This window comes from Emydura macquarii, unplaced genomic scaffold (assembly GCF_026122565.2).
Source record: "Emydura macquarii macquarii isolate MOO-44397 ecotype Brisbane River unplaced genomic scaffold, CSIRO-AGI_Emac_v2 contig_1477, whole genome shotgun sequence".
Lineage (NCBI taxonomy): Eukaryota > Metazoa > Chordata > Testudines > Chelidae > Emydura > Emydura macquarii.
The window spans coordinates 19,056,316-19,084,094 of NW_027131614.1; the positions used below are offsets into that span (position 1 = coordinate 19,056,316).

A 27,779-nucleotide genomic window follows, 5' to 3' on the forward strand; every position below is an offset into this window, starting at 1 on the left:
GACTGTTAGCCCCTTACTGAAACTCAGTGGGTCTTTTTAGTTGGCCATATATTGAAGAAGCAGGACCCTGAAACAGACAGCCCCCATGGCCAGTGGGGTGAGGCCAATGAGCTAGGTCAACCTGATTGAAGGACGGACAGGCCAATGAGGGAGCCAGGAGGGCGCTCCCCTCCGTGTGAGCAGGAGCTCCCTGCCTCTGACCCCCTGTGCCTGAGCAGAGTGGGGCCAAGCTAAGAATGAAGCAGCCAGTGGCTGGGAGGCCAGAAAAGAAGCCCAGAGAGCTGAGCAGATCCACAGCAGCAGAACCAGTGAGGCCCAAAGAGCATGCCAGAGAGCTGAGCTGAGCCAAGCATAGCCATAGTGAAGCAGAGTGGGGCTGAGGCTGGAGTTGTCTGGAGCTGGGCACGGTGAGCAGCTGGGGAGAGCAAGGGGGACCCTAAGCAGGGCCCGGTGCAGGGAGATGCCACCAGCCAAGAGGCCTTGCAGGCCAGACTTGGAGGGGGGATTGTGACCCCAATATGGGGGCTGACGCTAGGGAGAAGAGTCCTGTCCTCTAGAGCCTGGGGGCCTGTGGCCAATTCCAGAGCAAGTGTCTGACTCTGCGTCCCTGCAGCGCAGCCAGGCCTGGGCAGAGGGCTTGTGACGTCTGAGACACAGACTATGAACGCCCCTTACACTCCAGAGACACTATGTGTGGTGCCCCCCCCCGCCGGCGGGGGTGTTGTTGGGTGTTTTAACATTTCTCCTCTTTTCTTTTTTTATTTGATTTTTGATTGCTATTTGTTTAATAATTGTATTGCTTTGAACTATATGCAATGATTAGTGGGTCAGGGAAGCGTCCAGTGCAGTTAATAATCCTGAGTGGGGACACCCTAGCCTCTGCCCTAAGTGACCACAAGATTGGGGGTTGAGCCCCCAGGAATCCCGGGCTCAGCCTTGTCGAGGTTACAGGAACCCCACCACACAGGAGAGTGGGAGGGGAGCCCTCGAGGTCAGGCAAGCCTCTGGCTAAAGGGAGTGGGAGCAAGGACTCAGATCCTTTTGCTAACTCATTCCACTCAGGTAGTATATGAGCCAGGAAAGTTCCCCACAATAGTAGGCCCATTCCTCTGCTTACACAAACATGACACACCTAGAACAATAATGTAAATACATACTCAAGAAAACGTCTAAAGCTCGATTTTTTTATTTATTTATTTATTTTAAGCATAGGTTAAAACAGGGACACGTTGCTTATATAAAAAAGATGCTGATCTTTGGTAATCGTAGGAAAGTCAGCCTTGATGGGTGAGGCTGAAAACATTTATTCAGGCTCCTCCTCTCCCATCTGGGGCATCACGGCTAAACCCGTTGTCACACTGATTCTTCTGGTCCGTGCTGCACTCACACATCTTTGGAGGTGGCAGGCTGCTGGTTGGGGGCTGGCCAAACATTTGCAGGGAGCATTCCCGCCCTAGGATGCAAACTCCTCAGGGGAGAGCAGGCTCCTACCACCCTGTGTGCTAAGGGGATCGGGGACGGCTAAATACTAGGGGAGGCTCCGTCGTTATTATTTAGCCGTCCCCGATCCCCTTTTCCGCCCTTATAATCTCCCCCACACCCAGTTCCTCTGTGCGAGCTCCCCCGCCCTCCTCCAATGCACCTCTCCCCGCTTTCCTCCCTCGGCCTCGGGGGGGCGTGCGGATGGGGAAGCAGGACTGCAGCGCCAGCCCAGGGTGCTGCGCCCCTCCCTAGCCGGGGCCAGGGGACCAACCCGGCCGAGGGAGCAGCACCCCGGCGCGGGGGCGCCGCCTGCTCCCGGGGAACGAACGTTCTGTGGCAGAACAGCAGCAGCGAGCAGCTCCGCGCAGGCGCCGCCGGAGGCGGACAAAGGGACTAGCGCGAGGGCGGGGGGGACTTCTGCCGGAGTTCGCGCAGACAGGGCAGAGCTGCGTCAGCGCCGGGGCCGAGCGGTCGCGAGGAGCTTCCCGCGGGGTGAGTGAGTGGGGAGGGGGTGCGGCTCTGCCAGTCCAGCGGCCGCTGCAGGGGGAGCGAGGCGCCCCTCCGGGTTCCCAGCGCGTGGGTGCGCCGGGGCCGCTGGCGCTGGGCGGCAGCGCCTTGGCTCGTGTCCCTGCTGCTGGGCTGGCAGGAGGGCGCCGGCCGAGGCCGGGGCTGCGGGAAGGAAACCGCGCAGCGCTGCCCCGAGCGCGGGGTCCCCCCCCCGCCGGACCGAGGAGTCGCCTCTTAATGCAGACTCGTGGCCCTGAGTTCCCGAGGCGGGCTCAGCACCGGCTACCCCCATCCCCCGAGGGGTCTGTGATGAGTTGGCCCTAGTGGGGCAGAGGGGAGGGACCCCAGCCTCGGGTTCCAGCCGGGGGTCTCCTTGTTGCGGGGGGGCTGGGGTTTCTTGCAGTGTCGAGCTGCTGTGTCGGTGTGGCAAAACAAGCCTTGGGGGTGGCAGCTTGGTTGTGTTTCAAAAGGAGGAACCTGGTGTGGGGTAGGGGCTGGTAAGAGCTCCGTGGAAAAGGATTCTGGTGGCTACGTTGTAACTAGTTGATACCAGTAGAGGTAGGAGACACTCACGCCTACAGCCTTATCACCCCTGGAGAAAGTCCCAGGTCTCTGCACCTGTTTAATCCCTAGAATGCTTGTACAGCGCCTCACAGCCGGGCAGAAAAATCTCCCCAGCAATGCATGCAATCAGGGTCTTGGTCAGCATTGTATGTAGCACAGCTGAAGATCTGTTGTATCTGATTAGTTTCAGTGTCAAGTAGAATGTGAAGTAGTACACCTGGTTGAAGTAGTCCTCTCTGCTGTCCCACTTTTTCTGGGACTAGTGCTGGGAGTTGTGGATTATAGGTCCTTGGCATACAATGCAGTTGATGGGTTTCAGCAAGAAATACTGTTCTGCAACTGGGGAAAGAAGTGCAGAGCAGTGCTTTTTTAACCAAAATTGGTATAGTCATTGTGGGTGTAGTTGAACCAGTTTAAGCATAATCTGCTTCTATCCAAGTGATTCAGCTATTCACCAACTGTCTAATTCTCTGGTGTATACATAATCTAATTAACTAGCTGGGACCCACCTAATCTAACTCTTCATGGCTCTGATGTGCTCATGCTACGTGCATTTGGAGAATTAAGCTATGAACCGGTTTTTAAAGATGGCAAACATACAAAGTTTGCGGTTATGTAAACAAATTTGTTCTGGAAGAAATGTTGGCTGTAGGTATGAGATACCTATTTCAAACTGCTCAATTAGTTTAAATTTAAATTGAATACCAAAAAAGCCTACAAGATTATTGTAGAAATGATCAACATAACTTCTAATTATACATCACTCTTCTTAGGTCCCTGTGTATATCTGTTCCATACCAGCCAAATTTACATGTTTGCCTCTGACATCAGAAATCTCCATTGTGGTTACAAAACTTAAATATCACTTTGTTTTTGTTTTGTTTTTGTTTTTGTTTTTTTTAAGGAAAAAACCCCCCACCACCTTACTATCTTTCTGCCACACTATAAAAGGAAAGATCATCCACCTGATTCTTGGAGAATTGAAAGCTATACTCATCGAAGGTTTTATCTGTAAAAAAATACAATTTGCATTTAGTGGAGTCATGGGAACAGAAAAAAATGAGGAATTGAGAGCCATCATCTGAGGCTTCTTCTTTGTTGCTCACTGAATGAATTCCCCCATGTCTTTCAAATTTTTATTGTTCATAGTTTTGCAACATTCCAAGTCTTCTCACATTTTTATGGTTGTTTTTTCAAAAATTTACAACTTTACATTGACTTAATACAGCTTTAAAACATTACTGTGCAAAATAAAAATGCTGCTTTCCCTTTATTTTTTAGTAGTTTACGTTTAACACAGTACTGTACTGTATTTGCTTTTTTTGTCTCTGCTGCTGCCTGATTGCATGCTTCCGATTCCAAATGAGGTGTGTGTTGACCGGTCGATTTGTAACTCCGGTGTTCATAACTCTGAGTTTCTGCTGTAACTGCTTGTTCCTACATGAAAACACGGCAATAATAGTAATAATTAGCACCAACATGCTAAGTTTCATTGAACTTTGCTCAACATAACAAGGTTCCAAGTAGTTTAATCAGTTGTTACTTGTATAGCACTGTTGGCTGCTATGTTTACAGACTACAATAAACAAAGTGCTTTATTTATTTATTTCCATGTAAGACTCTGGCAACCTTTGTGCTCTGGGTATCCTGTAGCCTGATTTTATAGTTATTAATTTATTGAATAGAATCATAGAATCATAGAATATTAGAGTTGGAAGGGACCTCAGGAGGTCATCTAGTCCAACTCCCTGCTCAAAGCAGGGCTAACCTCAGGTATATCATCCCAACCAGGGCTTTGTCAAGCCTCATCTTAAAAACCTCTAAGGATGGAGATTCCACCACCTCCCTAGGTAACCCATTCCAGTGCTTCACCACCCTCCTAGTAAAAAACTTTTTCCTAATGTCCAACCTAGACCTTCCCAACTGCAACTTGAGACCGTTGCTCCTTGTTCTGTCATCTGCCACCACCGAGAACAGCCTAGCCCCCTCCTCCCTGGAACCCCCTTTCAGGTAGTTAAAGGCCGCTCTCAAATCCCCCTCACTCTTCTCTTTTGCAGACTAAACAAGCCCAGTTCCCTCAGCCTCTCCTCATAAGTCCTGTGCCCCAGCCCCCTAATCATTTTTGTTGCCCTCCGCTGCACTCTCTCCAACTTGTTCACATCCTTTTTGTAGTGGGGGGCCTAAAACTGGACACAATATTCTAAATGCGGCCTCACCAATGCCGAATAGAGGGGAATAATCACTTCCTGTGACCTGCTGGCAATGTCCTAATGCAGCCCAATATGCCATTAGCCTTCTTGACAACCAGGGCACACTGCTGACTCATATCCAGCTTTTTATCCATCGTTATCCCCAGATCCTTTTTGCAGAGCTGCTGCCCAGCTTGTCGGTCCCCAGTCTATAGCTGTGCATGGGATTCTTCCTTCCTAAGTGGAGGACTCTGCACTTGTCCTTGTTGAACCTCATTAGATTTCTTTTGGCCCAATCCTCCAGTTTGTTTAGGTCACTCTGTATCCTATCCCTACCCTCCAGGGTATCTACCACTCCCCCCAGCTTAGTGTCGTCTGCAAACTTGCTGAGGGTGCAATCTACCCCATCCTCCAGATCATTAATAAAGATGTTGAACAAAACCGGCCCCAGGACCGACCCCTGGGGAACTCCGCTTGTGACCGGTTGCCAGCTAGACATGGAGCCATTGATCACTACTCTTTGAGCTCTATGCTCTAGCCAGTTCTCTATCTATTTTATAGTCCATTCATGCAACCCATACTTCTTTAACTTGCTGATAAGAATACTGTGTGAGACAGTATCAAAAGCTTAGCTAAAGTCAAGGTATAGGTATAGGGTAATAAGTTTGCCAATTGCTCTAATTAAAGGATCATGAGGTTCGTGTCCTAAATCAGGCTTCAGGTAAGTTTTATAAGGACACCAGGTACAACACAGGAATAATTCCAGTGATAACCAGGATTTGTATAATTTTATAAATTTATTAAAACAACACAAAATAATAAACAAATGACTGATATAGAGAAAATACAAATGAATAATCAAATTGATAATGGATTAATACAATCTTAAAGGTAAAGACTTATTTGATAGATATATGGATTAATACAATCTTAAAGGTAAAGACTTATTTGATAGATATATCTATGATATGCTTTAAACTAATATACTTACACCCTTCCTGGACTTGGTTGAAAGAGATGTCTACTTTCTCAAGTTGGAGTTGAGTGGAATAAGAGCTGCTTCAAAGCTAAGAGCTATAAGCTAAGACTAACATTACAACTTTAAGAATATAAAATAAAGAATGAATCTTAACACTAAATAAAACTTCAAGCAGGGATAGCTGACAGTCGACTGCCCCGATGAGCTGGATTTGATCTTACTTATACCCCCAAGAATATGGGTCCTTCATCCGGGCCCATACTTGGCCTTTCCACCTTCAAACTTTTGGGGTACACATTGTTTATTGGCTACTAGGTTTGTACGTATTATTGACGTATCCACATCCTTCTTCAGGTGGTCTTTTATCTCACCTTTGTTATTTTTAGCTTATTGTGGGTTCTGTGGTGTTCTTGTAAAGTTTCTTGGGCGTAACCGGGACAGCCCCTTCCCCTTTTAATGTCTCTTGACTTGTCTAGGGTAAAGGTTATAACCATATATGTCCTATCCTGTTCTACATTTATCTAAGCCAAAGGTCAAATATATATATATTAACAGTAGCTGTCATCCAGGATGTGGCCTGGAAGGTACCTTGCATTACAGCAGAATAAAATATCTTATTTTATTATTTCATCACACTATCATATCAAATATATATATGAAAAATATCTCTAATAATAATAATGCAAGCAAGCAGGCTAGTTCTATAGGCTACAATCCCAACATCATGGCCCAGTTTCTCAAAAGAGCTTTTTCCCAGCTACTATTATGCATGCAGTCTTGAACTTAAAATAAATTTTCTGCAATTGCAATGCAAAAATGAGGAGGGTCCCAAGTTTAAAAACTTAGTCCCAAGCTGAAAGTTGAGCTATGAGCTCTGTCTGGTACACTGAACTTTCAGTTGTGAAGGATGAAATATTGATTCTTAAGTTTACAGTTGCAGAGCAGGTTTCAACATCCTGCTGTGATTAAAATCATGTTCCAAGTTCAAGGAAGGTGAAATAAAGTTAAGCATATGCTTAACTGCATTGAGTACAGTGCATAAAGTTAAGTGCACTTGAGACTGTCGAGTTGGGGTGCAAGTCAGGCACTAGTATTTCTAGTGTACGTTTGGCTAACACACAAACAGAGCTTACTTTAAGGAAGGTTTTTGTTTGGGAATACATTTTAAGAGTACAACAGGTTTTTTAACTATTGTAGCTAACCTGCAAAAAGCCAGCAGAGAGAGAAGGTTATTGTCTTGTGAGCCATGTAAGTATCTCATTTTTCTCAAGTGTTTTGATAGGTTTATAAAAATAGGTTGTATTCTGAAGTCCTCTATGCTAACAGTTTTCAAGTATGGCACACTTTATGCTTTAGCCTGGATACTACTCCCTCGACAATAGGAGCAACCTATTCAATGCAGTAGTCTGTCTTCCAGGAACGTTTTCTCTGTGGTTAATTAAAAAAGAGGATGTGAGCTATTAATTGATTGATCCAGCTATAATTCCATTTTGGAATTTCCACACTACATCTAAGACACACTAGTATTAAAAATATACTCTAGCAGAAATGTAAATAGAGAATAAATATACAAATGCCTATTAAGATGTCTTGCATAAATTAAATGGCATTACAGTGCTAATCAATGAAGAGTATGTGTATGTGAATGAAGTGAATAGGGGAACTGTGAGTGCCTGCTTATCTGGCCCTATTACTCTTTAATAGTTTCCACTGTTCTGTGTATTCACAGAAGGGATATATTTAGCAATAATTTTTTTCAATTCTAAAATATTTGAAGTTTCACTATTGCTGGTTTGTTCTAACTGGTAAATATTCATCATTAGCAGGTGTTTGAAAAATCTTCTCCAAGATGAACTTCTTCCTGGAAACACTCAGAGTCCTGGTGCTCTCAATATATTTCCTGTTGGAGTCTCTAGTGTTGTTGTTTGTTCCTGTGCGAAAGAAGAGTATTGCTGGTGAAATAGTACTTATAACAGGAGCCGGAAGTGGAATTGGAAGACTTCTAGCATTAAAATTTGCCCGCCTTGGAGCCACCCTTGTTCTGTGGGATATCAATCAAGAAGGCAACAAGGAAACAAGTAGACTAGCCAGAGAAAACGGAGCTGTGAGAGTGCACGCATACATGTGTGACTGCAGTAAAAGGCAAGAGATCTACAGAGTGGCAGATCAGGTAAAATATTAGATTTACAGAGCGGCAGATCAGGTAAAATATTGTGTTCATGGTTGTATCCCATAAAATAGTCTCTGGATATAAAGCACTGACCTCTTACCTAGATGTCTTTAAAGAGAGTTAATGGGTCCAAAGTTCATGTCACTCATTCCCTATTAGGTAATGTACACAGCATTGGATTATCTTCGCACACTTCATTTTCTAGCATCAACTTATTCAGTTCTCTTTGCTTCTGCTAAAAGGGGGAGAAACACTTCAGCATTGTCCTTTTTAGTAAGTTAGCTACTACAGAGTGGATCCTAACTCAAATAGGTTACCTCTTCACCAACTACCTTGTTCTCTTATTGAACAGAAAGTATAATAAGTCAGTATTTTAAAGTTAAAGCAACAATAATGCTACCATAAAGAATAAGCCTTAGAAGTAGCAGTCTGTTGTAAAAAGGACTAATGACTTACATAAAGTTAGAATAATTTGTGAGATTTAAAAGGACTTCATGGACATATATTTGATCAAAGCTAATAAAAGCATCATGCAGGCTGAAATAGTGCAGGCTTTCCCTCCTAAAGAGAATTAGTTTCCACAAATCAAGTACACTATCGCAATTACATGCAGCAATTCCTAGAGTTAAAATTGCTTAACATCTTTTCCATTATAAGAACCTGTTTTCAGTTGCTTAAAATGTTGTTAGACCTGTCTGCGTGGCTGAAAAGTCTTAGAGCTTCAGGCTAAATTTTTTGAAAGTTTCAGCTAAAATAGTTCAGTTCTTTCTAGGAACAAAATTGGAGGGGAAAATACATTGTTTACCCACATTAAAGATTTTACAAAAGTTTCTTTGCTAAATTCTAGCACCAGAGGGACTCAGTTGGGCAAGGAGATTGGCCTAGTGTTGGATTTGCTTTTCTGGGGTCTGTGAAAATCCAGCTGTGACGAAGTGGGAATGTTCTTGATGAAAACTGTGTGCAACTCAGTATTGTATTTTTGTATTATTCAAGTGTTGGGTTAAGAGTGTGTGATCTTTGTAGTGATCATTAGAGGGCAGGTGTGGCAGAGCCCATCCCCTGCAAAGGACCAGCCGGAGGTGTTGATGAACAAAAGACCAGTTTGAAAACAGTGTAAGCAAATGACAGGCTTACGCAAATTAATTCAGGAGCTAGCAAAAAATATTTCCAATACCATCTGTGACCTGCCAGGATCCTTCTGTTGGATTTCAGGCTAGGGCAATGCTCTCATTACAGTGAAAAGGGAGGAAGTCATGGCTGCACATGTATGTATGTACACCCATTCTTCCACACCCTCACTAATAGGCCAAATCCTCAAGTTGGTGAGGATTGAATAAATATAGTAAGGCCTACTCTAAATTTAACAGGTTACTACTATTATTAACGCTGCCTATACATTCCCTGAGGAAAAATTTAGTAATCTTCTAATACAGGAGCAGTTATGTTTTTTTCCCCCTACCCTGTCCTAGCATTATATACATTTCTCTGCCAAATTCTCAGCACACGTGCCATTGTGAATTGTTTGTAATGTTATTACAGTATTATGCAATATAGTAGTCATTGTGCAAATATAGGAGAACACGGTGTATGCTTCAGAGTTTACCGTCCTAAATGACAAGTTGGGAGAGGGGGCTGTAAAGAGAAAACTAAAGCAAAGTGGGCAGGGTGAGAGAGGCATTGTCTTGTCCATTTTATTTATATATTTCCTCAAACTGTCCCTCTGTCTAGCCCCTTTTGAGAGGGTTTTTTCTTTTAAACCCTTTCTAGCTCCCCTATTGTTTTGTTCTCATCTATTTACTAGGTGTGTTTCTCAATCTCCTTAATGGCCACAGGAATATAAGATAAAAGAGAGGACTCGCATGGTAAATCTTTCTCTTCGTTCCGTTCTGTTACTAGATGTCGCATATGCCACCTTAACTGGCATTGCCTGAATTCTTAAATGCATAACCATGTAATCTTTACGTTCTCTTAACATGGAAGATTCTAGTTTAAAAAATAAAACATTGTAGTTGTGTGTCTCAAGGAAAAACTGAAATGATATGATTTGGAACTACTTGACTAGACAGCACAGGAACACCATTTCTCATAGAGTTTAGTGGTTCTTGTAACGTAAGCAAAGACTGAGAGCAGAGTGTATACAGAAAACTCACTGTACATCTTGAAAAGTTCCAGAGGGGTAGCCGTGTTAGTCTGTATACAGCAAAAACAACGAGAGTCCTGGAGCACCTTAAAGACTAACAAATTTCTGCGGGCATAAGCTTTCATGCGCACATCCAAGGGTAAGAAACAACAATGCTCACCTTCTAATCACCTTCTAATCAATGGTTGTGAATAGGCCTCATCTACTCTAACTGAATTGACTTTGTTAGCACTTGCCCTCCCCATTGTTGTTTCTTACCCTTGGATGTGTATATATATACCTCCTATCTGTGATTTCCATTTCATGTATCTGACAAAGTGGATTGCAGCCCACGAAAGCTTATGCCCGCAGGAATTTGTTAGTCTTTTAGGTGCTACAGGATTCTCGTTGTTTTTACTCTACATCTTGTAGGATATACACTTTTGCTACAAAGGATTAAGCATGTCAGGTGTCCGACGCAGAACTGGAACCCCGATATCTTGATTCTGCCATTGTCAAAAAGCAACTTGTTCAGCATGTCTGGGATTTATTACACATAGAACTTTGTGTACAGTATATTGTACATGAGCAATCCAAACCAACTTGCCATAGGTGGCCAAATAACTTCAAAATAGCTTGTTTTAAATGCAGCCTGTCTGAAGTGTCTGCCAACAGTCAGGCTGTTAAATCTTAGTAGAATCTTAAAATCTTGTCATATTGACTCTTCTCACTTTGCTTTGTAAAGTATCATGCGTATCTGTGCTGCTCTGTAAATAATGACTAAGCATGTTGAGAGTCTGATGTCTTGGAGGGTGCTCAGATGGAATGGAACCAGAGGGACTGAAGTATGTTGGCTTCTGCCCATTTCTGCAGGGGAGGATTCTGAACCAAATAGTGATACTACATAGAAGTTGATTAACGCAATCTGTAGAGCCAATTGCAGTGATTTCACTGGAACAGAGAAAATATGGGTAACTGCAGGTTGTAAGCAAGAAGAAGCAAAGTGTCGTCCTAGTCAGTCTCGTGCATCTGAGTATTATAGGGACACGAGATCTCTGTGTGGATAGCCCTGTCCTCCTGTGGATCCAGGGGGACCACCAAATTTTGGCAGATTTCTTCTCATAGACACAATTTGGGAGGAATGCTGCCTGAACAAAACTCTGTATACATGTGTGAGTGTAACCCCTTATCTGTTTAGTCATCTGCAATCCCTTGGAGTTCGAAGATGATTGTCCTCCTATAAAATGATAGCCGGATATCACTGGTGGATCTGCAGGTGACTTATGAAACCTATCTGGGATCCTCAGACCTTGTCACAGTGGGGCAGGCATTTCCCAATGGAAGGGGAGAATCTGGATTGTTAAATCAGGCCGTGGCACGTTTTTTCCTCTTTTTCCGTTTCTCCGTTTCCTGTGTCTCCATTAAATCTGAAAATACTAGCGTCATTGCCTCAAAGTCCTTTTCCATTTTGGTTGATTAAGGGCTTGGATTTTCCATGAGTTTGTCAATATTGCACTTCATGTTGGCTTTGAGGGTGTTTTGAAGCACCTTTTTTTTGTCCACCCTTTGACCATTAGGCCTGGCTCAGCTGTGAGAACATGACCTGCTTTGGAAATAGACTTTTTGGCATTTGAAGAACATGACCAGCCCAACAAAGTTGGTGGCGGATGACCGTAGCTTCAGGGCTGGAGGTTTTGGCTTGGGACAGAACACTGATGTTGGTGCATCAGTTGATTCAGAAGATCTTTCGAAGGCACCATTGATGATACCTTTCAAGAACTTTGAGGTGTCTACTGTACGTGACCCAGGTTTGGGCACCGTGCAAGAGAGCAGGAACAACAACAGTCTGGTACATTGTACTCTGCACCATAGGTTACTCCCTTTGACTATCTCCAGTAACAAAAGCCTTAACTTCAAGATTACATTATCTGAGCACTGATATGAACTATGTACTTCTTACTTTAATGACTGTTTTAAGATGTTTTATTCAACTTTCTTTATCCTGACCCATTGTAGGAAACATTCATATTTGTATTTTTAGTTGCCAGGTTGCATTTACAGGGCTGGCATCCAGAAAAGAAATTACTTCCACTTCTAAGATGACTAATAAATACAGAAATGCCCTTTGAAGATTTCTTTTATGCAAAAAAAAAAAAAAAAAAACCTACCTCATCCTTACTATTCCCTGACACTTATTCCAGTTTGTCATAAGTTAGCATTATAATGGTAGTTATTAAGCATTGGACTTGGTAAAATTAAAATGATTTCTTAGTTGAGTCACTGCACAAAAATTAAGTTAAATTCAATTTTATGTCTAGAATGCTTACCTCTTTTCACATACTGTGCTGAAGGTACACAGATTATCCTGCAGCAACTTCTGTTCATGGATTCTAGCACATGAAAGGATTCTAGAAAAACATTACAAAGCAAATACTCTAGACTTATAAATATATGGGATCCACAAAAATTACACCTAAGAGATTGCTAACGTATAAATTGCTGTCTAAACTCCTAAGAAGTTCAATACAATCCCACAACAATACATAAACACTTGCATTTTAATACAATGAACTCCTAAAATACTTGCACTTAATTCAATAAGGATTCGACCAGGATATTGAAGGAGACTGCCATAACTATCACGTTACTTTTTAAGAATGTTAGTTACAAAAATCTTTAGAAGATCAAGAAAACCTTGTGATCTTTGGAGAAGCCACAGAGGGTTCTCCAACTACACAATCGTTAAAAGGCTTGTTGGGGAATCCTTAAGAACCATCTTCAGCAAGCCCTAATGGTATGTCAACACAGCAAAGAAAAACCCAGGGTTGGCTCATGCCAGACAACTCGGGGCTATTTCATGTCCGTGGAAACTTCGGGGCTTTTGCTGGAGCCCAGGCTCTGGGACCCAGGATCCTAGTCCGGAAGTATACACAACAGTGAAACAGCCCCGCATCCCAAACCCCGCGATCATGAGTCGGTTGGCATGGGCCAGCCACGGGTTTTTGTTTGCTGTGCAGACATAAGCTTCTTATGGTATCAGGGTCTCATTGTCCCTGGGGAGGCTGAATATGTCTGTCTGTCTGTCTGAGCTCATAACACCTTAATTGAAGGTATTGGAAATTTGACAGTCTTCCTTTATTCAAAACATTAAAATTTTGTTTAGCTTTTGTGAAGTCTGACTTGTTGGCACTAGAGAAATACTAATAGTAAAAATACACTAATAAGAAAAATAGTAATTACTGCAGTGGCTGATGTCCGCACTGCCCTCCTTGGGTTGGTGGTGCGTGTCCTCCCCAAAGGCTCCTGGTAGGTTCCTCACCATGAGCCAGCCCCAGGTTTCTCCTCTCCCCATTCCATGCTGGGAGCCGGGGAAAGCCACCTGGAGCTTCCCCATTCCACTTCCGCTTCTCGCCCTGGGGAGCGGGGTCCAGCCACCCGGGCTTCTTGCCCTGGTCACAGCTGGGAGCGGAGACCAGCTGCTCAGCACTGGGGCTTTCTTGCTTGAGGTGAAATTGACGAGAATGACAGCCCCACTTCCGATGTAAGGGGCACTGTCTACGTTGGCATTGCATCGCCTTAACTAAACCAACATAAGCCTTACATCTCTCATCAAGGAGGTTTTATTTTGTTGAAAAAAGAGGACGGTGTTGTCGGCGAGGGAGTGGGGGGTGATTGCAGTATATACACCAGCACTGTTTTGTTGAAAAAAGCTGACTTTTGTCGACAAAACAATCTAGCGTAGACCAGGCCTTAAAACTTCCCCTCTTCCTCCTCCTCTCCTCCCCTCTCCCCCCCAATACTCATTGGCTTTTTGTGGTGATGACCATTCACAATAGCACTCATGGCATCGTGTTCTTCCAGCCTAGATGCTTTCAGATCATCTTTCTGGTGTATAAAAAGCTTGGGTGACTTTTTTTTTTTTTAATCCCAATATTTATTTCACCTTAGCTGGTCACTTTTTTAAATTACAGACCTGTGAAGTTGTCTGCAGAATTCTAACACTTGAATAAAGGAAAAGGTTTCAGTGTCAAAAGACTTCAGTCTTATGAACTGCTTTCTCACCATCTAGCCTAATAAAATTAGCAATGTTACAGATTCCTGTAATAGTACTTTCATATAAATGTATAACTAAACATACGTACTTTGATTTGACTATTGAATGACAACTTGATTTGGTTCCCTTTCTTTAGGTTAAAAAAGAAGTTGGTGATGTTAGTGTCCTAATCAACAATGCTGGCATGGTAACTGGAAAGAAGTTCATTGAGTCTCCAGATTCACTTGTGGAGAAAACCATGGAGGTGAACACCATGGCACACTTCTGGGTAATATACAGATATTCTTTTTCTATAGGGAACTATAAAAGTGTACTCAAGTCTGTTTTGGAAATGAGGGGGGAAATCTTACATCATTGCTTTTGAACTGGTTGAGCCTGTGAGGCTTTACACTCAACTTGAAGATGGCATTTGTTAGTGAGTTCCAGAAATAGAGGGGTTGGGAGGGTGGCCCACAGGAAGCTTGGGGGGGGGTAGGGGGGGAGGGAAGAATGGAGTGATGTATGTAGACAGCCCCTGGTATGGGCAATCATTTTTGCCTAAGAAAGCAATAAAATGTGCGACCCCTCATATGGGTTGCCTGATATTAACAAATACTTCTGGTCGATGTAAAGCTGAAAAGTACTAATATTGTGGGCAATATTGTGCTATAGCTGTGTTGCCACAGCAACCATAAACTGGCTTCTTCATCAGCCATTAGTCAGCAGAAAAGAGCTTGGTTCTGCTGCTGTCATGGGCTGGAGCAGGACTTGGTCTGATTGCATTCTATCACCTGTTTCCCATTGGGAACTAGCACTATTTACAGTAGCTCCTCTAAAGCATTCATACTTGGTGTCTTAAATGTGAAACTGATACACGCTGGCATGACTGATTTGAGGACTTTTATCTTAAATTATGCACTGGACTTGCATTTTGCTATGAAGAAGACGAACCAATATTGTACCTTTTTGTAATAAAGAACTAGAGAAGGAATGGTGAATTAAAACATGCTGCTCTGTTTACTTTCATTGGAAAACATGGAAACGATGCAGAATGGGTAGCTGAAATCACCAAGTGATGGCAGAAAGGTTAGGAGTTCAGTTTCTCCTGCTATTTTTAAGATGGAAGCCTACTTGGAAAATGTTTGAGTACTGAGCTCTTAGGTGCAGGGAATTTACAGCTTCCCAGAGCTTCAGCTGACTGCTATCTCACTGGCAGCAATCTAGTTTCTGATGCCCCCTAGTGGATGATTACAACATTTAAGAAAAATATGGAAATGTATTGGAGGCTCCTCAGAGATCCACCTTGGAGGATTCAGTTAGTAGATGAAGCAGAAATACTTCTTGTCCTAACTAATATGTATCTTATTAGCCAATGTAGAATGAGGAAAAAAGCCTTTTCTTTATTGCTTATAACTCAAAAGTCTTAATAGGTCTCCTTTTAAAGGTGGCACTTTTGAAATAGTAATGCTCTAACTAATTGCATAATTAAATAACTATAATTGTGGCTTTCAATGTGTTTCATAGACTTACAAAGCCTTCCTGCCAGCCATGATGGCCTCTAACCATGGACACTTGGTTAGTATTGCAAGTTCAGCAGGATTGATTGGAGTCAATGGGCTAGCAGGTTAGTGTATTCGAGATCATTCTAAACGGAATCTAACAGTATGGTCTTGATTATACTCTTAGGCCAAGATTTTCAGTTTGGGTTTCTGAATCTTCATTCAGTCACCTAAATAAAATGGTCTGACTTTCAAAACACTGTATACTTAATGGCTCCCACTGACCTCAGTGGGACCTACATTCTCATAGACTTTAAGGTCAGAAGGGACCATTATGATCATCTGGTCTGACCTCCTGCACAATGTAGGCCACCGAATCTCTCCCACCGACTCCTTAATAGACCCCTAACCTATGACTGAGTTACTGAAGTCCTCAAATAATTATTTAAAGACTTTGAGGTACAGAGAATCCACCAGCAAGTGACCAATTTGTCAAGGTCATTTTGAATTCAAACCATATCCTCCAAAGTGCTTGCAACCCCTCTATCCTTAGTAGCATTGCACATTTTATAAGCATACTCTCTGCTCCATCATCAAAGTCATCAATGAAGATATTGAATAATGCTGGACCCCCAGGACTGACCCCAATGGGACTCCACTAAATATGCCCTCCCAGTTTGACAGTGAACCACTGATAATTACAGTTTGAATACAGTCTTTCAACTAGTTGTGCATACACCTTAGAATGATTTTTGTCTAGATTACATTTCCCTAGTTTGCTTATGAGACTGTCATGTTGGAGTGTGCCAAAAGCCTCACTAAAATCAAGATATAACACAGCTACTGCTTCCTCACTCCCTGCCCCCATCCACTAGGCCAGTAAAGCTGGCAAAGAAAGAAATTAAGTTGGTTTGGAATGATGGGTTCTTGACGAACAAATTTGATTTGTTCCATGCAGGCTATCCATCATAACCCTATTATCCGCAAGGTCAGTGATACTCAATAAGCGACCCGCAGACTGAACTTGGCCCATCAGGTCACCTTAAAAAAATGTTTATAATTAAATTCATGAGCAGTGATACACTGCCTATCAGTTGCCTGTCACTTCCTTAGCAAGTAACTTCCTGGCTCTTAAGTTCTTGCAGTAGCATCAGCTACAATTACTAGGACACCACCCATTTTTTCATGAGTGATGGAAATGGAGGCAAAATGAATGCAAGTGGGAGTAAACAGCACAAAGTCGAGAGCGAAAACTGAGCTTTTAAACCAAATTGGATAGTGGATTTTCTTTTTATTATGCCATCTCATTGGAACACAAAACCTTTGTGTTTAATATGCCAAACTACTGTATCCATCTGCAAGGTCGTCAACATGAGGTGCCACTTTGAATCAAAGCACAGTAACTTCAACATGGCCTGTCCTCCTGGCAGTGTTGTAAGACGTTACAAAATTGAAGTCTTCATATCGCACTTCAAATATCATTCTCATAACATCAGTGACTGTACAGGGAAAAGCAACAGTTGCTTTTCTTCAGATAACATTGGTACTAGCTGAAAAGAAGAAGCTTTTTCTTTTTGTGCTTGTGAAGGAGAGCATGTTGAAAATGCTGGAGGAGATTTTTGCCGAAGATAAAAACGAAAATGACATAGTGAAGCAAGTTCCCCTCTCTGATTCCAGGGCAGTGCAAAGATTAGAGGTAATTTATGAGGATTGTTTGTCAGCACAGCTTTCTGATTTAAAAAATGCCAAATACGTGTCTCTTGCACTGGACAAATCAAGCGATATAAGTGACACTTCCCAGCTATCGCTGTTTGTTAGATATAATTAGGGTGAAATTTTCAAAGAGGAATTTTTGTACTTAATACCATTAGAAACCCATACCACAGGAGAGATCATTTTTGAAAACGTAAAAGGCTCTTTTGAAAAACACATGGTTTAGATCTGCAGAAAGTTAGACAGAGGTCCCTCCATGACAGGGAAAGAGAGAGGCTTTACGTTTGGCAGTGATACTTCCTTCATTAAATATACTTCACCAGACTGTCCTGTGTGGTAAGTTGTCTGGGAACTTGAAAAAAACAATGGGTATTGTGATGAGATTAGTGAACTACATACACTTAACTTCTAACTTGCAACATCATTTTTTTAAAACTGTTTTACAAGATGTTTCAGCCGAATATGGTGACTTATTGCAGCACAGCTACATTCGCTGGTTAAGTAGGGGGCATGTGTTAAAGAAGTTTTGTGCTCTTCAAAAAGAAATAATAGAATTTCTTTCAAACCACAAGACCAACAAGGCTTGCGAGTTCCTGAAATTTATGAATTATGTGCCTTTTGTGTCACAGGTAGCTTTTCTGTGTGATATTACTGGTCACTTGAATTTTCTGAACTTGCAGCTCCAGGGCCATGCAAGCAGCACCAGAGATCTGTTTGAAAAGTGTGTGCCTTTCAGACAGAATTAACGGGAAAGATGTTGCACTTTCCCACATTGCTTGTTGCTGTTACATATGAAACTTGGATGAAAATGATGCAAGAATTCCTTTTAAAAAAAAAAAAAAAAAAAAAAAAAAAATCGATTGAAAATTTTAAAATGCAATTTAAGGATTTTTAAATCCCAAAGGATTTGCTTTTATTTTGTTCGTGATCTGTTTTTTATCTCTGCCAATGGACCTTTCTCTTCTGAAGCAAAGAGGTTCTTGATTCTATTGATGAAACTGCCTTTCAGTTAGAAATTGTACGGCTCCAGAGCTCAGATGTCTTGAAGGCAAAATTCAGAGACGTGGAACTTTTGTGATTTATGGACTCAATATGCTGACCAGTTTCAGACTAGCCAGAATCTATCCACTATCTTTTAATGATGTTCGAATCAGTGTACCTCTGTGAATCTGGGTTTTCTACCATGAACATTATAAAAAACCAACACTGCAATTGCCTGACAGATGAGCATCTTTACCAGTGCATGCGCCTTCCTCTGACCTCCTACAAACCATTCTTCACAGAGCTTGCCAGAGATCTTTGATGTCACCTCTCCCATTAGAGACAGCCACAAACACAGGTGGTAATGTTGATTTATAAACTTTGTTAAAAGATAGAAGCACTAATGCTTATGTTGTAATCAATTATTTACTGGTAGCTGAAGTTTTGTTTTGTTTTTTTTCTTTTGTCAGCCTTCTGTGCAAATGGCCTGCCTGTTGTCCTAAAATTCTCAAATTGGTCTGCGGGTAGATCTAATTAAGTATCACTGTTCTAGATGCTTACAAATTGATTGTTTAATCAAGTATCTCTCCAGGTATCAAAGTTAGGCTGACCTGTAATTCCACGGGTCCTCTTTTTGTTCCCCTTTTTTAAAGATAGGTTACTATGTTTGCCCTTCTCCAGCTCTCTGTGACCTCGCCCTCCCTCCATGAAGATAAATGTGTTGATGACTAAATAGGGCCATAAGCTGGAAATCCCTCCTATCCATGTATTAATAACACATGTGATGGCAGAAACCAGGCGCTGGCACTCTGTGGGTATAAAGTGGGTGCATAACTGGTTGTGGAAGACCATTCCCAGAGAGTAATTATCAGTGGTTCACAGTCAAGCTGGAAGGGCATATCGAGTGGGGTCCCACAGGCATCAATTCTCTGTCCGGTTCTGTTCAATATCTTCATCAATGATTTAGATAATGACATAGAGCGTATACTTATAAAGTTTGCGGACGATTCCAAGCCAGCAGAGGTTGCAAGTGATTTGGAGGACAGGATTAAAATTCAAAATGATCTGGACAAAGTGGAAAAATGGTCTGAAGTAAATAAGATAAAATTCAATAAGGACAAATGAAAAGTACTCTACTAGAAAGGAACAATGTTTCCCACATACAAAATGGAAAATGACTCAATAGGAAAGAATCCTGCAGAAAGGGATCTGGGCATCCTAGTGGATCACAAGCTGATCATGAGTCATCAGGGTAACACTTGCAAAAAAACCCAGACATCATTCGGGGATGTATTAGCAGGGATATTATAAACAAGACACACAAAGTAATTCCGTTCTATTCCACACTGATTAGGCCTCAACTGGAGTATTGTGTCCAGTTCTGGGTGCCACATTTCAGGAAGGATGTGGACAAATTGGAGGAAGTCTAGAGAACAACAACAATGATGAAAGGTCTTGAAAACATGACCTATGAGAGAAGATTGAAAAAATTGGGTTTGTTTAATGTGGCGAATAGAAGACTGAAGGGGCACATAACAGTTTTTAAGTACATAAAAGGTTCTTACAAGGAGGAGGGAGAAAAATGGTTCTCCTTAATCTCTGAGGATAGGACAAGAAGAAATGGGTTTAAATTGCAGTAAGGGCGGTTTAGGTTGGACATTAGGAAAAACTTCCTAGCAGTCAGGGTAGTTAAGCACTAGAATAAATTGCCTAGGGAGGTTGTGGAATCTCCATCATTGAAGATTGTTAAGATCAGGTTAGAGAAGCACCTGTCAGGAATGGTCTATACTTAGTCCTGCCACGAGTGCAGGGGATTGGGCTAGATGACCACTCGAGGTCCTTCCAGTCCTATAATTCTGTGACTGTTCTGCAGCAGGATGCTGCCCAGGTCCATCCCCAAACAGCTCCCCTGAGTACAGACCCAGAATGTGCTGTAGCTGCTCCGGTTGTGTAGCCTCTTCAGTTACCAGCTTCAGCACCAGCCTTCATCCAGTAGCTGGCTCTCCTCCAGTGTTGCTTGTGGAGGGTGGTATAAGGGTGCCACCTCTGGTCAGCAAATTGTCATGCACCACTTTGGGCACTATCTTGCTACGTTTCCCAGGACCTATTCCAATTCCTCATAAAAGAGGCAGGAAGATAGGAATTCCCAGAGGTGCAGTTAGAATCTTTGACTTTACGATACTCTGTCTTCAACTACTTGATTTGCTTTCTGCATTGTTCTGCTGTCCAGTTGATTCCCCGAACAGTATCAGCTACTCAGTTATAGCTTTGTAGATCTGATCATTTCTTGTGCTCTTGCTGAAATAGTGTGTCTTGCTCTCCTCACACCAGAGGTTAACCAGAATTTGGCTGTGTTCCTCTTGCCAGCTAGCAACATGCTTGATGCAGGACAGCTTCTCAGTGCTGGCCAGGCTAATACGCATGGAGGTTTTCACTGTGTTTTCAGTTGAGCAGTCTGCATGGAAATGAAAGTTAAACACCAGGCAACTGCATTTGAACCAGGAAGTTCCTTCCAGTTCCTAGAAAGCAAGTGGGACGCTTTGGGATGGAAGGACTGGGGGAAATAGCCGCAGGTGATTGTGGAATAGCATTGGTGGACTCTCCAGAGCCAAGTCTGGCTACCTGGACTTAAGCTACGTCCAAATGCCTGGGCTTTGTCTTGTGTCATAGCAAGACTCTGACTCTGACCCACCCCATTAGCAGGGTCCACAGCCCCAGGTCCAGAGAGGTTCCTGGCCCAAGTCAGGCTGATTTCTGTGTGGATGAAAGGGGGGGCCTTGGACTTAAACCTGAGTTGGAGCCTGGGCTTCTGTGGAGACACATTCTTAAGAGGCTATCAAGTAAAGGGCTGACTTTGGTGATATTAGACAAAATAATAGGAGTTGCCTGTGGAGAGAAGGCAGTCAGTAATGGACACCAAGGTTAATAGCCTAGTAGATGAAGGAGAGTGAAGTTGACAATCATGGAGAAGGGAGATACAGAGAATGGATTGGAAGGATGAAATTCTCAGTTCTGGACAGAAAGAATTTCAAAAGCAGCAGGACACTTGAGAGACAGCTAGAGCTATGAGACTGGACAAGAGGGTAGACTGGAACCTTAGCACAGAGGGTGATAACAGAATCCATAAGAGTAAAAGCTCTTTCTTTTGAGCATAGAAGGGAAAGGGATACCCTCCAAAAGGTTGAGGATGAGGTATTACCAAAGGAGGTGAAGGTAATGATGTAGTCAGCATTGATGGAAGAATCAGGCACATAATCTTAAGAGGAAGAAAAAGTGGAGGTGGGGTGAGATGGGGACAGAGACCAAATTAACAATATCAAAGGCAGCTTTAAGTAGTACCCTTAGTCTACTACAAGAAATGGTTCCTATTTTGTTGTTAGTTGCTTGTGGTGTCACTAGATGTGGGTGTCCTACTGGAACTAATGAGATACTTGGTTTGTTTGCATGTGACTACTTAGGATGTTTTCCCACTCATTACTATTTCATAATAGTGCTGCTGCTGAAGATCCAGGAACAAACTGAAAGTTGTGGGTACTATTGTATTCACTTTGATAGACTAAGCTTAATGAGTTAAAGGTGTTATCACAACCCCTTTACTGTCCAACATGAAACAATTTTAAACAAGGTTCAGGATTTGGTATACAGAGACCTCTGGCAAACACACCATTAAAAATTATTTTCACCTTTTATTAAAGGTATTTGGGGGGGGGAACAGTTAAAGCATTTGAAATATAAAATATTAAATAAGGTTTTTATTATAACATTCCTTGGCTTTTTCTCTTTACCTGGAGAGCTTTTAGAAGGAATAGATAATCCTTCCTCCTTTCCCCCATTTGACAGTATTTTAGATGGCATTAAAGATGGTAAAACTGCTCTTCTAGAGGAAAAGAAAGGCTAATTGAAATGGACTGGGTTGGAGCTGCTGCTATTGCTAAGTCCAATCCTTTTGCTTAGAAAATGAGCTGCTGCAGAACACACAAGGGGAGAGAAAAGAACAGTAAATATAGAAAATGCAATCTCTCTGTTTTTGGTGTTGACTCTTACTTGCAACATTATTGCTGGAAAAACACAGGTATGGCACATGGTCTGAGACCTGGCAAATTTGTAACAGCATTGGGCCATTTAGGGCATTTGGTTTTAGCTGCCTTTCTGGTAACAGGCTTACAGCAATGTTGCAAAACATGTAGGCGTGGCTGGCTAAGCCACTCTTACGAAACAGAAGGTGAAAGAAAAGAAATAAGGCAGAGAAGGGAAAAGACACAGGGTGGGAGCGGGAGGAGTCTCCGATACCAGGTGAGAGTTGGGCTTTACCCAGAGCCAGTGGAGAAGACAGGGTCATCTGAATCCCTCTCTCTGGTCCAGTCAGGTCAGGACATCTCTTCAGGATTAGAACAACAGTGGTATCATGGAGGATCCTAATGTCCTGGGAGACAGTCAAGGTGAAAACTATATAAAGTTTGCTCCTTCCTGGCTTCCTGTCTGTCTGACAGGTTTTGATTGGCAGTGGGAGGTCTTTTCTTTTAAGGACTTCAAAAGGGAGAACCCCTCACCCTCATTATATTGTTCACCAAGTAGGCCTGATTTCTGAAACACCAAATTTGGTTCATTGATTTCTGGTCCCACAATTTTTTTTTGTTGACCAAGCATAATCTTAACACTGTCCTTGAATTATATCAGTTGGTCTTTTTGTGTGAACTAACTTACTCTTTCTGTCTCCCTTTCATACCTTTTCCATCAACATTTGTTATAGGTTATTGTGACACTTCATAAATTTACACTCACTTTTCACAGTTGAACTCACCATTAGGGTAAATTGGTAGGCACAATTATTTCAACAGTACTCAAACTGCTTTTATTAGAGCATAGTTTTGACGGACTTTCTTCTTAGACAAAAAGTTGTGCTTGGTTTGCTGAACGTGAGGTACTGGACAGAGGGAGGACTAAAGCCATGTAGTTATGCTCTTTACCAGAGTTGAGAGATTTTTCTCTTAAATTTTTTAACTGCAATAAATAACTATTCATCTTTCTTCACTCTACAGATTATTGTGCAAGTAAGTTTGCAGCAGTGGGCTTTGCAGAAGCTGTTGGTTTAGAAATGCTGGCTCTGGGGAAGACGGGCATTAAAACCACTATTGTGTGTCCTTACTTGATCAACACAGGATTGTTTGATGGCTGTAAAACCAAGTGAGTGAATTTGGGGGTTGTGTGTGTAATTAGTATATGGCACACCAAAAATGCTTGATTAAATATAGGATTTAGGAAAGGGAGTTATTACATCATTTCTCCTGATTATTCTGAAACTATTGTAAAGTCGGTTTTGCTCCATGGTGCCATTTTTAGGGCTCGTAGACAAAGCTCAATGATTTCTAGCCTGCAGAATGTAAGGCTTTTTTATTCTATTTCTAGCCCTTATGGCTAGAATATGAATCTTCCAAATATCAATTGAGTGTCATCCAATGAGGAGGTCTCTTTCTGATTCTGCAGATAGCCTGAAACAGTAATTCTGAAAAAATGTGAACTGCCATTCGGAGTATTAACTCTACAACCTACTGATGTCCCCCCTTTAATGTCAATGCATTTAATGCCTTCACTGCTCATTTGAGCAGAAACATGCAGTCTGTGTCCTTTCTCACAATCTCATGCCCTTCTTCCCAGATGCCAAAAGCCCCAACTGTCTCCTGTTTGGCTGCCAAAATCTCTGCCTTCCTCCTGACACCTTCAATATGTAGCTCTTCATTGTCAGTACAACCTTTCATGGTATGTTAAACAGAAAATATAGTAGCAGAATAAACTTATCTAAATAAAAACTTTGTTTGATTTGAGGATAGCAAGAATTGGGCTCACAGACACCAATACCAAACAATGGTTGTTCACCACTTTCAAACTGATTTGTCAAATGCTGTATAATTCCATGAACAGAACTTCATTTTGTGATATTTGCTTCTAAGTTAGAGGCGAAGCCTTTGTAAAATGGAGTATCTTTCTTTTGTAAGGAGTAATTAGAAGCTGTCTTGTTCTAAATTTGAAGTTATCCAGATGAAACACTGTGGGAAAAGTTTTGACAATTTCATATTAGTAGCCATATGTCGTCTTTTTTCCAGGTGGCCACATCTATTACCTATTCTTGATTCAGAGTATGTAGCTGAGAAGATTGTGAGTGCTGTTCAGCGGGAACAGGTGCATCTGATAATACCCCGGAGCCTGTACTTTTTTTGTTTTGTGAAAAGGTAAGGATAGGGTTCTCCTTGTCATGTCTGTCTGTCTTCTGTCAATTGTGTTTGTTTAGTTACATGTTTACTCACTCTAAATGCTACAATATCAAATGATTAACTGGGATGTCAAGTCTAAGCCTACTTAGATATTGACCTTTGGGGGTTGCAAGTTGCTTTTTAGTTTTAGATAAGTTGTTGCCACAGGAATGCTACCTCAGGTGGTGGTCTTGTATAACTTGCATATTTATGCATCTTTTACCAGACTCTAAAGATTTCCCGTAAGGAACGCTTTCCCATTGCTATGCATATTTAATCTCTAAAGGGAAACTGTTGTTAGTGTTGACTGAATAAAACTGGAACAGAATTTTCTTTTTGGCTCTGTAGAAGGCTGCCCTAGTGATACTACTGAGCACTCATACAGTAGGAGTTGCTGGATGCTCAGCGCTCTTGAAAATCTGACCACTGAGTTAGGTGCCCAAATATGGATTTAGGAGCCTATCTTTAGGCTCCTTTTTTTAAATCTTGGCCCAGAGTTTGATTCTAAATCTCTCTCCTTAAGCCAAAGGGAGACCAGAGTAATGTGACAGTGGATGTGTTCAATAAAACAGGCACAAATGGGGACACAGAACAACCTCTCTAACAGCGCAGAGACTAGAATCGGTCAACAAAGATGGCTGTGGCACATAATTTCCAGTAGTAGGGATCGCACGTGGGTGGGGAGGAGCTGCCTGAATCTCAAAAGAATTTGTGAAGGATCTTGGAAAGATAGGGACGACTGTGCCGGAAACAAACTGGTTCTGGACAGATTTACTTCCTTGCTTCAGATAACAATTTGCTGCAATTCAGTAGCCATGTATATTGCTGTGTATTAATAAAGCTATCATACTAGCATCCAGAAGCCTCAGTGAGGATCAGTGTTGCATTGCAAAATACACAGAAATGCTGCTTCTGCCCTGAAGTGTTTGCACATCCTGTGCATGTTGAAGGTCAAAGGTAGTGTGTGCTATTTTGGACTGCTGAGCATACCAATAGCCCAATTAATGCATGCTTTGTTGTGGCTTATTTCTGTTGGAGCTTATTAACTTTTTTGGAAGCTTAATGCAATATTATCCAAGGTTCTGGACTATTTGAAGGATGGTCGTGCTCTTGGCAGCAGTTAGTGATCCAACACCTACTTCAAAATCAGTGTTTCTATTTTTTTTTCTTCTTTAATTTAACCATTTCCAGTTTGGTTTTAACAATAGAAAGTGATTCTGTAAGTAGCAGGAAGTGCACAAACAGCTGCTGGAAAAAATAGTTTGGCAGAGGGGGAGGTAGGGCAGCTTAAAATGTTTTTCCTCCTAACTTTTCTCCGTCACCCTTTCTCCTCTCCCCCAATACCTCTCTTCGTTTGCCCTTGTCTTCCTTCTAGACATCTATTTGTAGTCCCATCCTAAACACTCTGGAAACACTGATCATCTAGGTGAGCATGCATGAGACATTTCTGGGGAGGCGTGAAAAAACTGTTTAAACAAAAATCCTGTGCCTCAATTATAAATATATAATTTTGTATAGCTGCTGCCACCACTTGAGTGATTTAAGTGTCTCTCTAATACTACAAGTCCTCTTGTATAGATGAGTTATACTAATATGAAGAAGTTTGGCTTCTGAGGTCTTTAGTACCAAAATAACTATTCCTAAGACTGCCAGTTTCCAAAATAAATAGGCTATTGAGAAAGTGGGCCCACTTAGATTGGGGAACATCTTTCACCTCAATTTCTTTGTAATATAAATATGTGGACAGTGAGGCAGTATGTTCTAAAGGAATGTGCCCATTTAGTGACTTGATTCCTAAGTTCTAACCCTGGCTCTGCCACTGACAAGCTCTGATATTGGGGAAACGCTGCCTCAGTTTCTCTCTGTACACTAGGAATACTTGCCACCCCATAAATACGTTGTGAAGACTGTTAGTCCAGAACTTTTGAAGCTCTAAGGCTGTGTGTCTTGGGCTTCGCCACTTAGGTCATTTCTGTGATTTATAAGACTACATAAATACTCTGATGTTTTTTCCTTCAGTATTATTCCTGTGAAAATGGCGGTAGTCGTTGGAGAATACTTTGGGATCTTCAATTTAATGGACCACTTCAGAGGTCAGGTGAAGAAGGACTGAAAATAAAGAATGAAGATATACAATACCAGTACCTGTAAATTAATGGACCAGTTTAGAGTTTAAAAAACGACCTGCTACTTCAGTGGCACAGAACTTGCCTTCTGTATTACACTTACGGTGCCTCATACTTTGTTAGCTAACCGTTTTAATCAATAGCTTTCATCACAAGCTCTCTCTCCTTCATTCCCTGAATAGTTGTGCTCAATGTGATGCCTGTACAGAACTCATTAATCTGAACAAGTTCTGTTGGTAGTTCTTTGTGAACAAGTATGGGTATCCATTTCACAAACTAATCACAATCGGTACCTATATGGGTACACTCGGCTAAGAAATAGGGTGTAATGGGCTTGGGAAGCTGACTTGAACTTGCACGCCTGCAAGATGGTCCCCCATCAGAACAATGTTGCTGTTAGAACTGTCTGAGAAAACTTATCTTTGTCATTGCCTTTAAATACTTCCAATCATCAGCTGACCAGTAACTTTCAGTTTCCTCAGTGTTTGGCATCTTTTACGAGCACTGAAATTCATATTAATAAAATTAAGTAAATGGTGGTTGTACACACTGAAAATATTTTTCATAGCTGTGATGATGAATCACTAATCAAATGCATGTGAAGGATAATAAAAAAATTACTATTAATGTCTGTGGAAGAGATTCCAATAGCCAGTGATTACTGATGTGTCCCGTCCAGAAATGAGCTGGAATTGTACATGCTTGTGTGATTACAAATGTTAACTATTAAATAAAAGCCCATATTTTTAGTAGGACTTAGTCATTTATCAAATATAAAAAAGTGAAAATTTAAAATTGCGTCTAAAATATTGTAACTCTCAATGCTGCCTTGAAACAAGAGATACAGAGATGCACTGAATAAGAGTGGCAGTGAAAGAGCCTTCAGAAATTCTTTCAGATGAGATGACTGGCAACTAAAAGCAAACCACTGGCAACAAATAGTTTAACCTGCATTTCTTTGTTAGAAATTCTGATGGGGGAGGACGTTAAATGTGATGGAATCATTCTACACCAATAGAAATCAACAAGGACAGACTATCAACAATGCAATAATTTAAAAGTTTAAATAACTTAGAATTTGCTTCTCAGATTGGGCTTTGCATCATTTATACTAATCACATTCATTAAGGTAACTCTGCCACTTGTCATTTTTCTCTTCCACTCTAGCC

The 27,779-nt window shown here is 41.8% G+C and overlaps 1 protein-coding gene across 3 annotated transcripts; it reads left to right on the top strand.

The window, feature by feature from the left end:
• Positions 1–279: 279 nt before the first annotated feature.
• Positions 280–27,359, top strand: LOC137156749 (epidermal retinol dehydrogenase 2-like). 3 transcript variants are annotated; one of them, XM_067553748.1, is made up of 7 exons: positions 280–407; positions 7,548–7,891; positions 14,201–14,332; positions 15,568–15,667; positions 23,276–23,420; positions 24,338–24,463; positions 26,504–27,359. In XM_067553748.1, exons 2-7 carry the CDS (start codon positions 7,571–7,573, stop codon positions 26,595–26,597), a joined length of 918 nt encoding a protein of 305 aa, XP_067409849.1. In that variant the 5' UTR covers positions 280–407; positions 7,548–7,570; the 3' UTR covers positions 26,598–27,359. The 3 variants fall into 3 exon arrangements, with proteins under 3 accessions (XP_067409849.1, XP_067409847.1, XP_067409848.1); XM_067553746.1 differs by lacking the exon at positions 280–407 and adding an exon at positions 1,667–1,974 and having other exon boundaries at positions 7,545–7,891; XM_067553747.1 differs by lacking the exon at positions 280–407 and adding an exon at positions 1,667–1,974.
• The last annotated feature ends 420 nt before the right edge of the window (positions 27,360–27,779 follow it).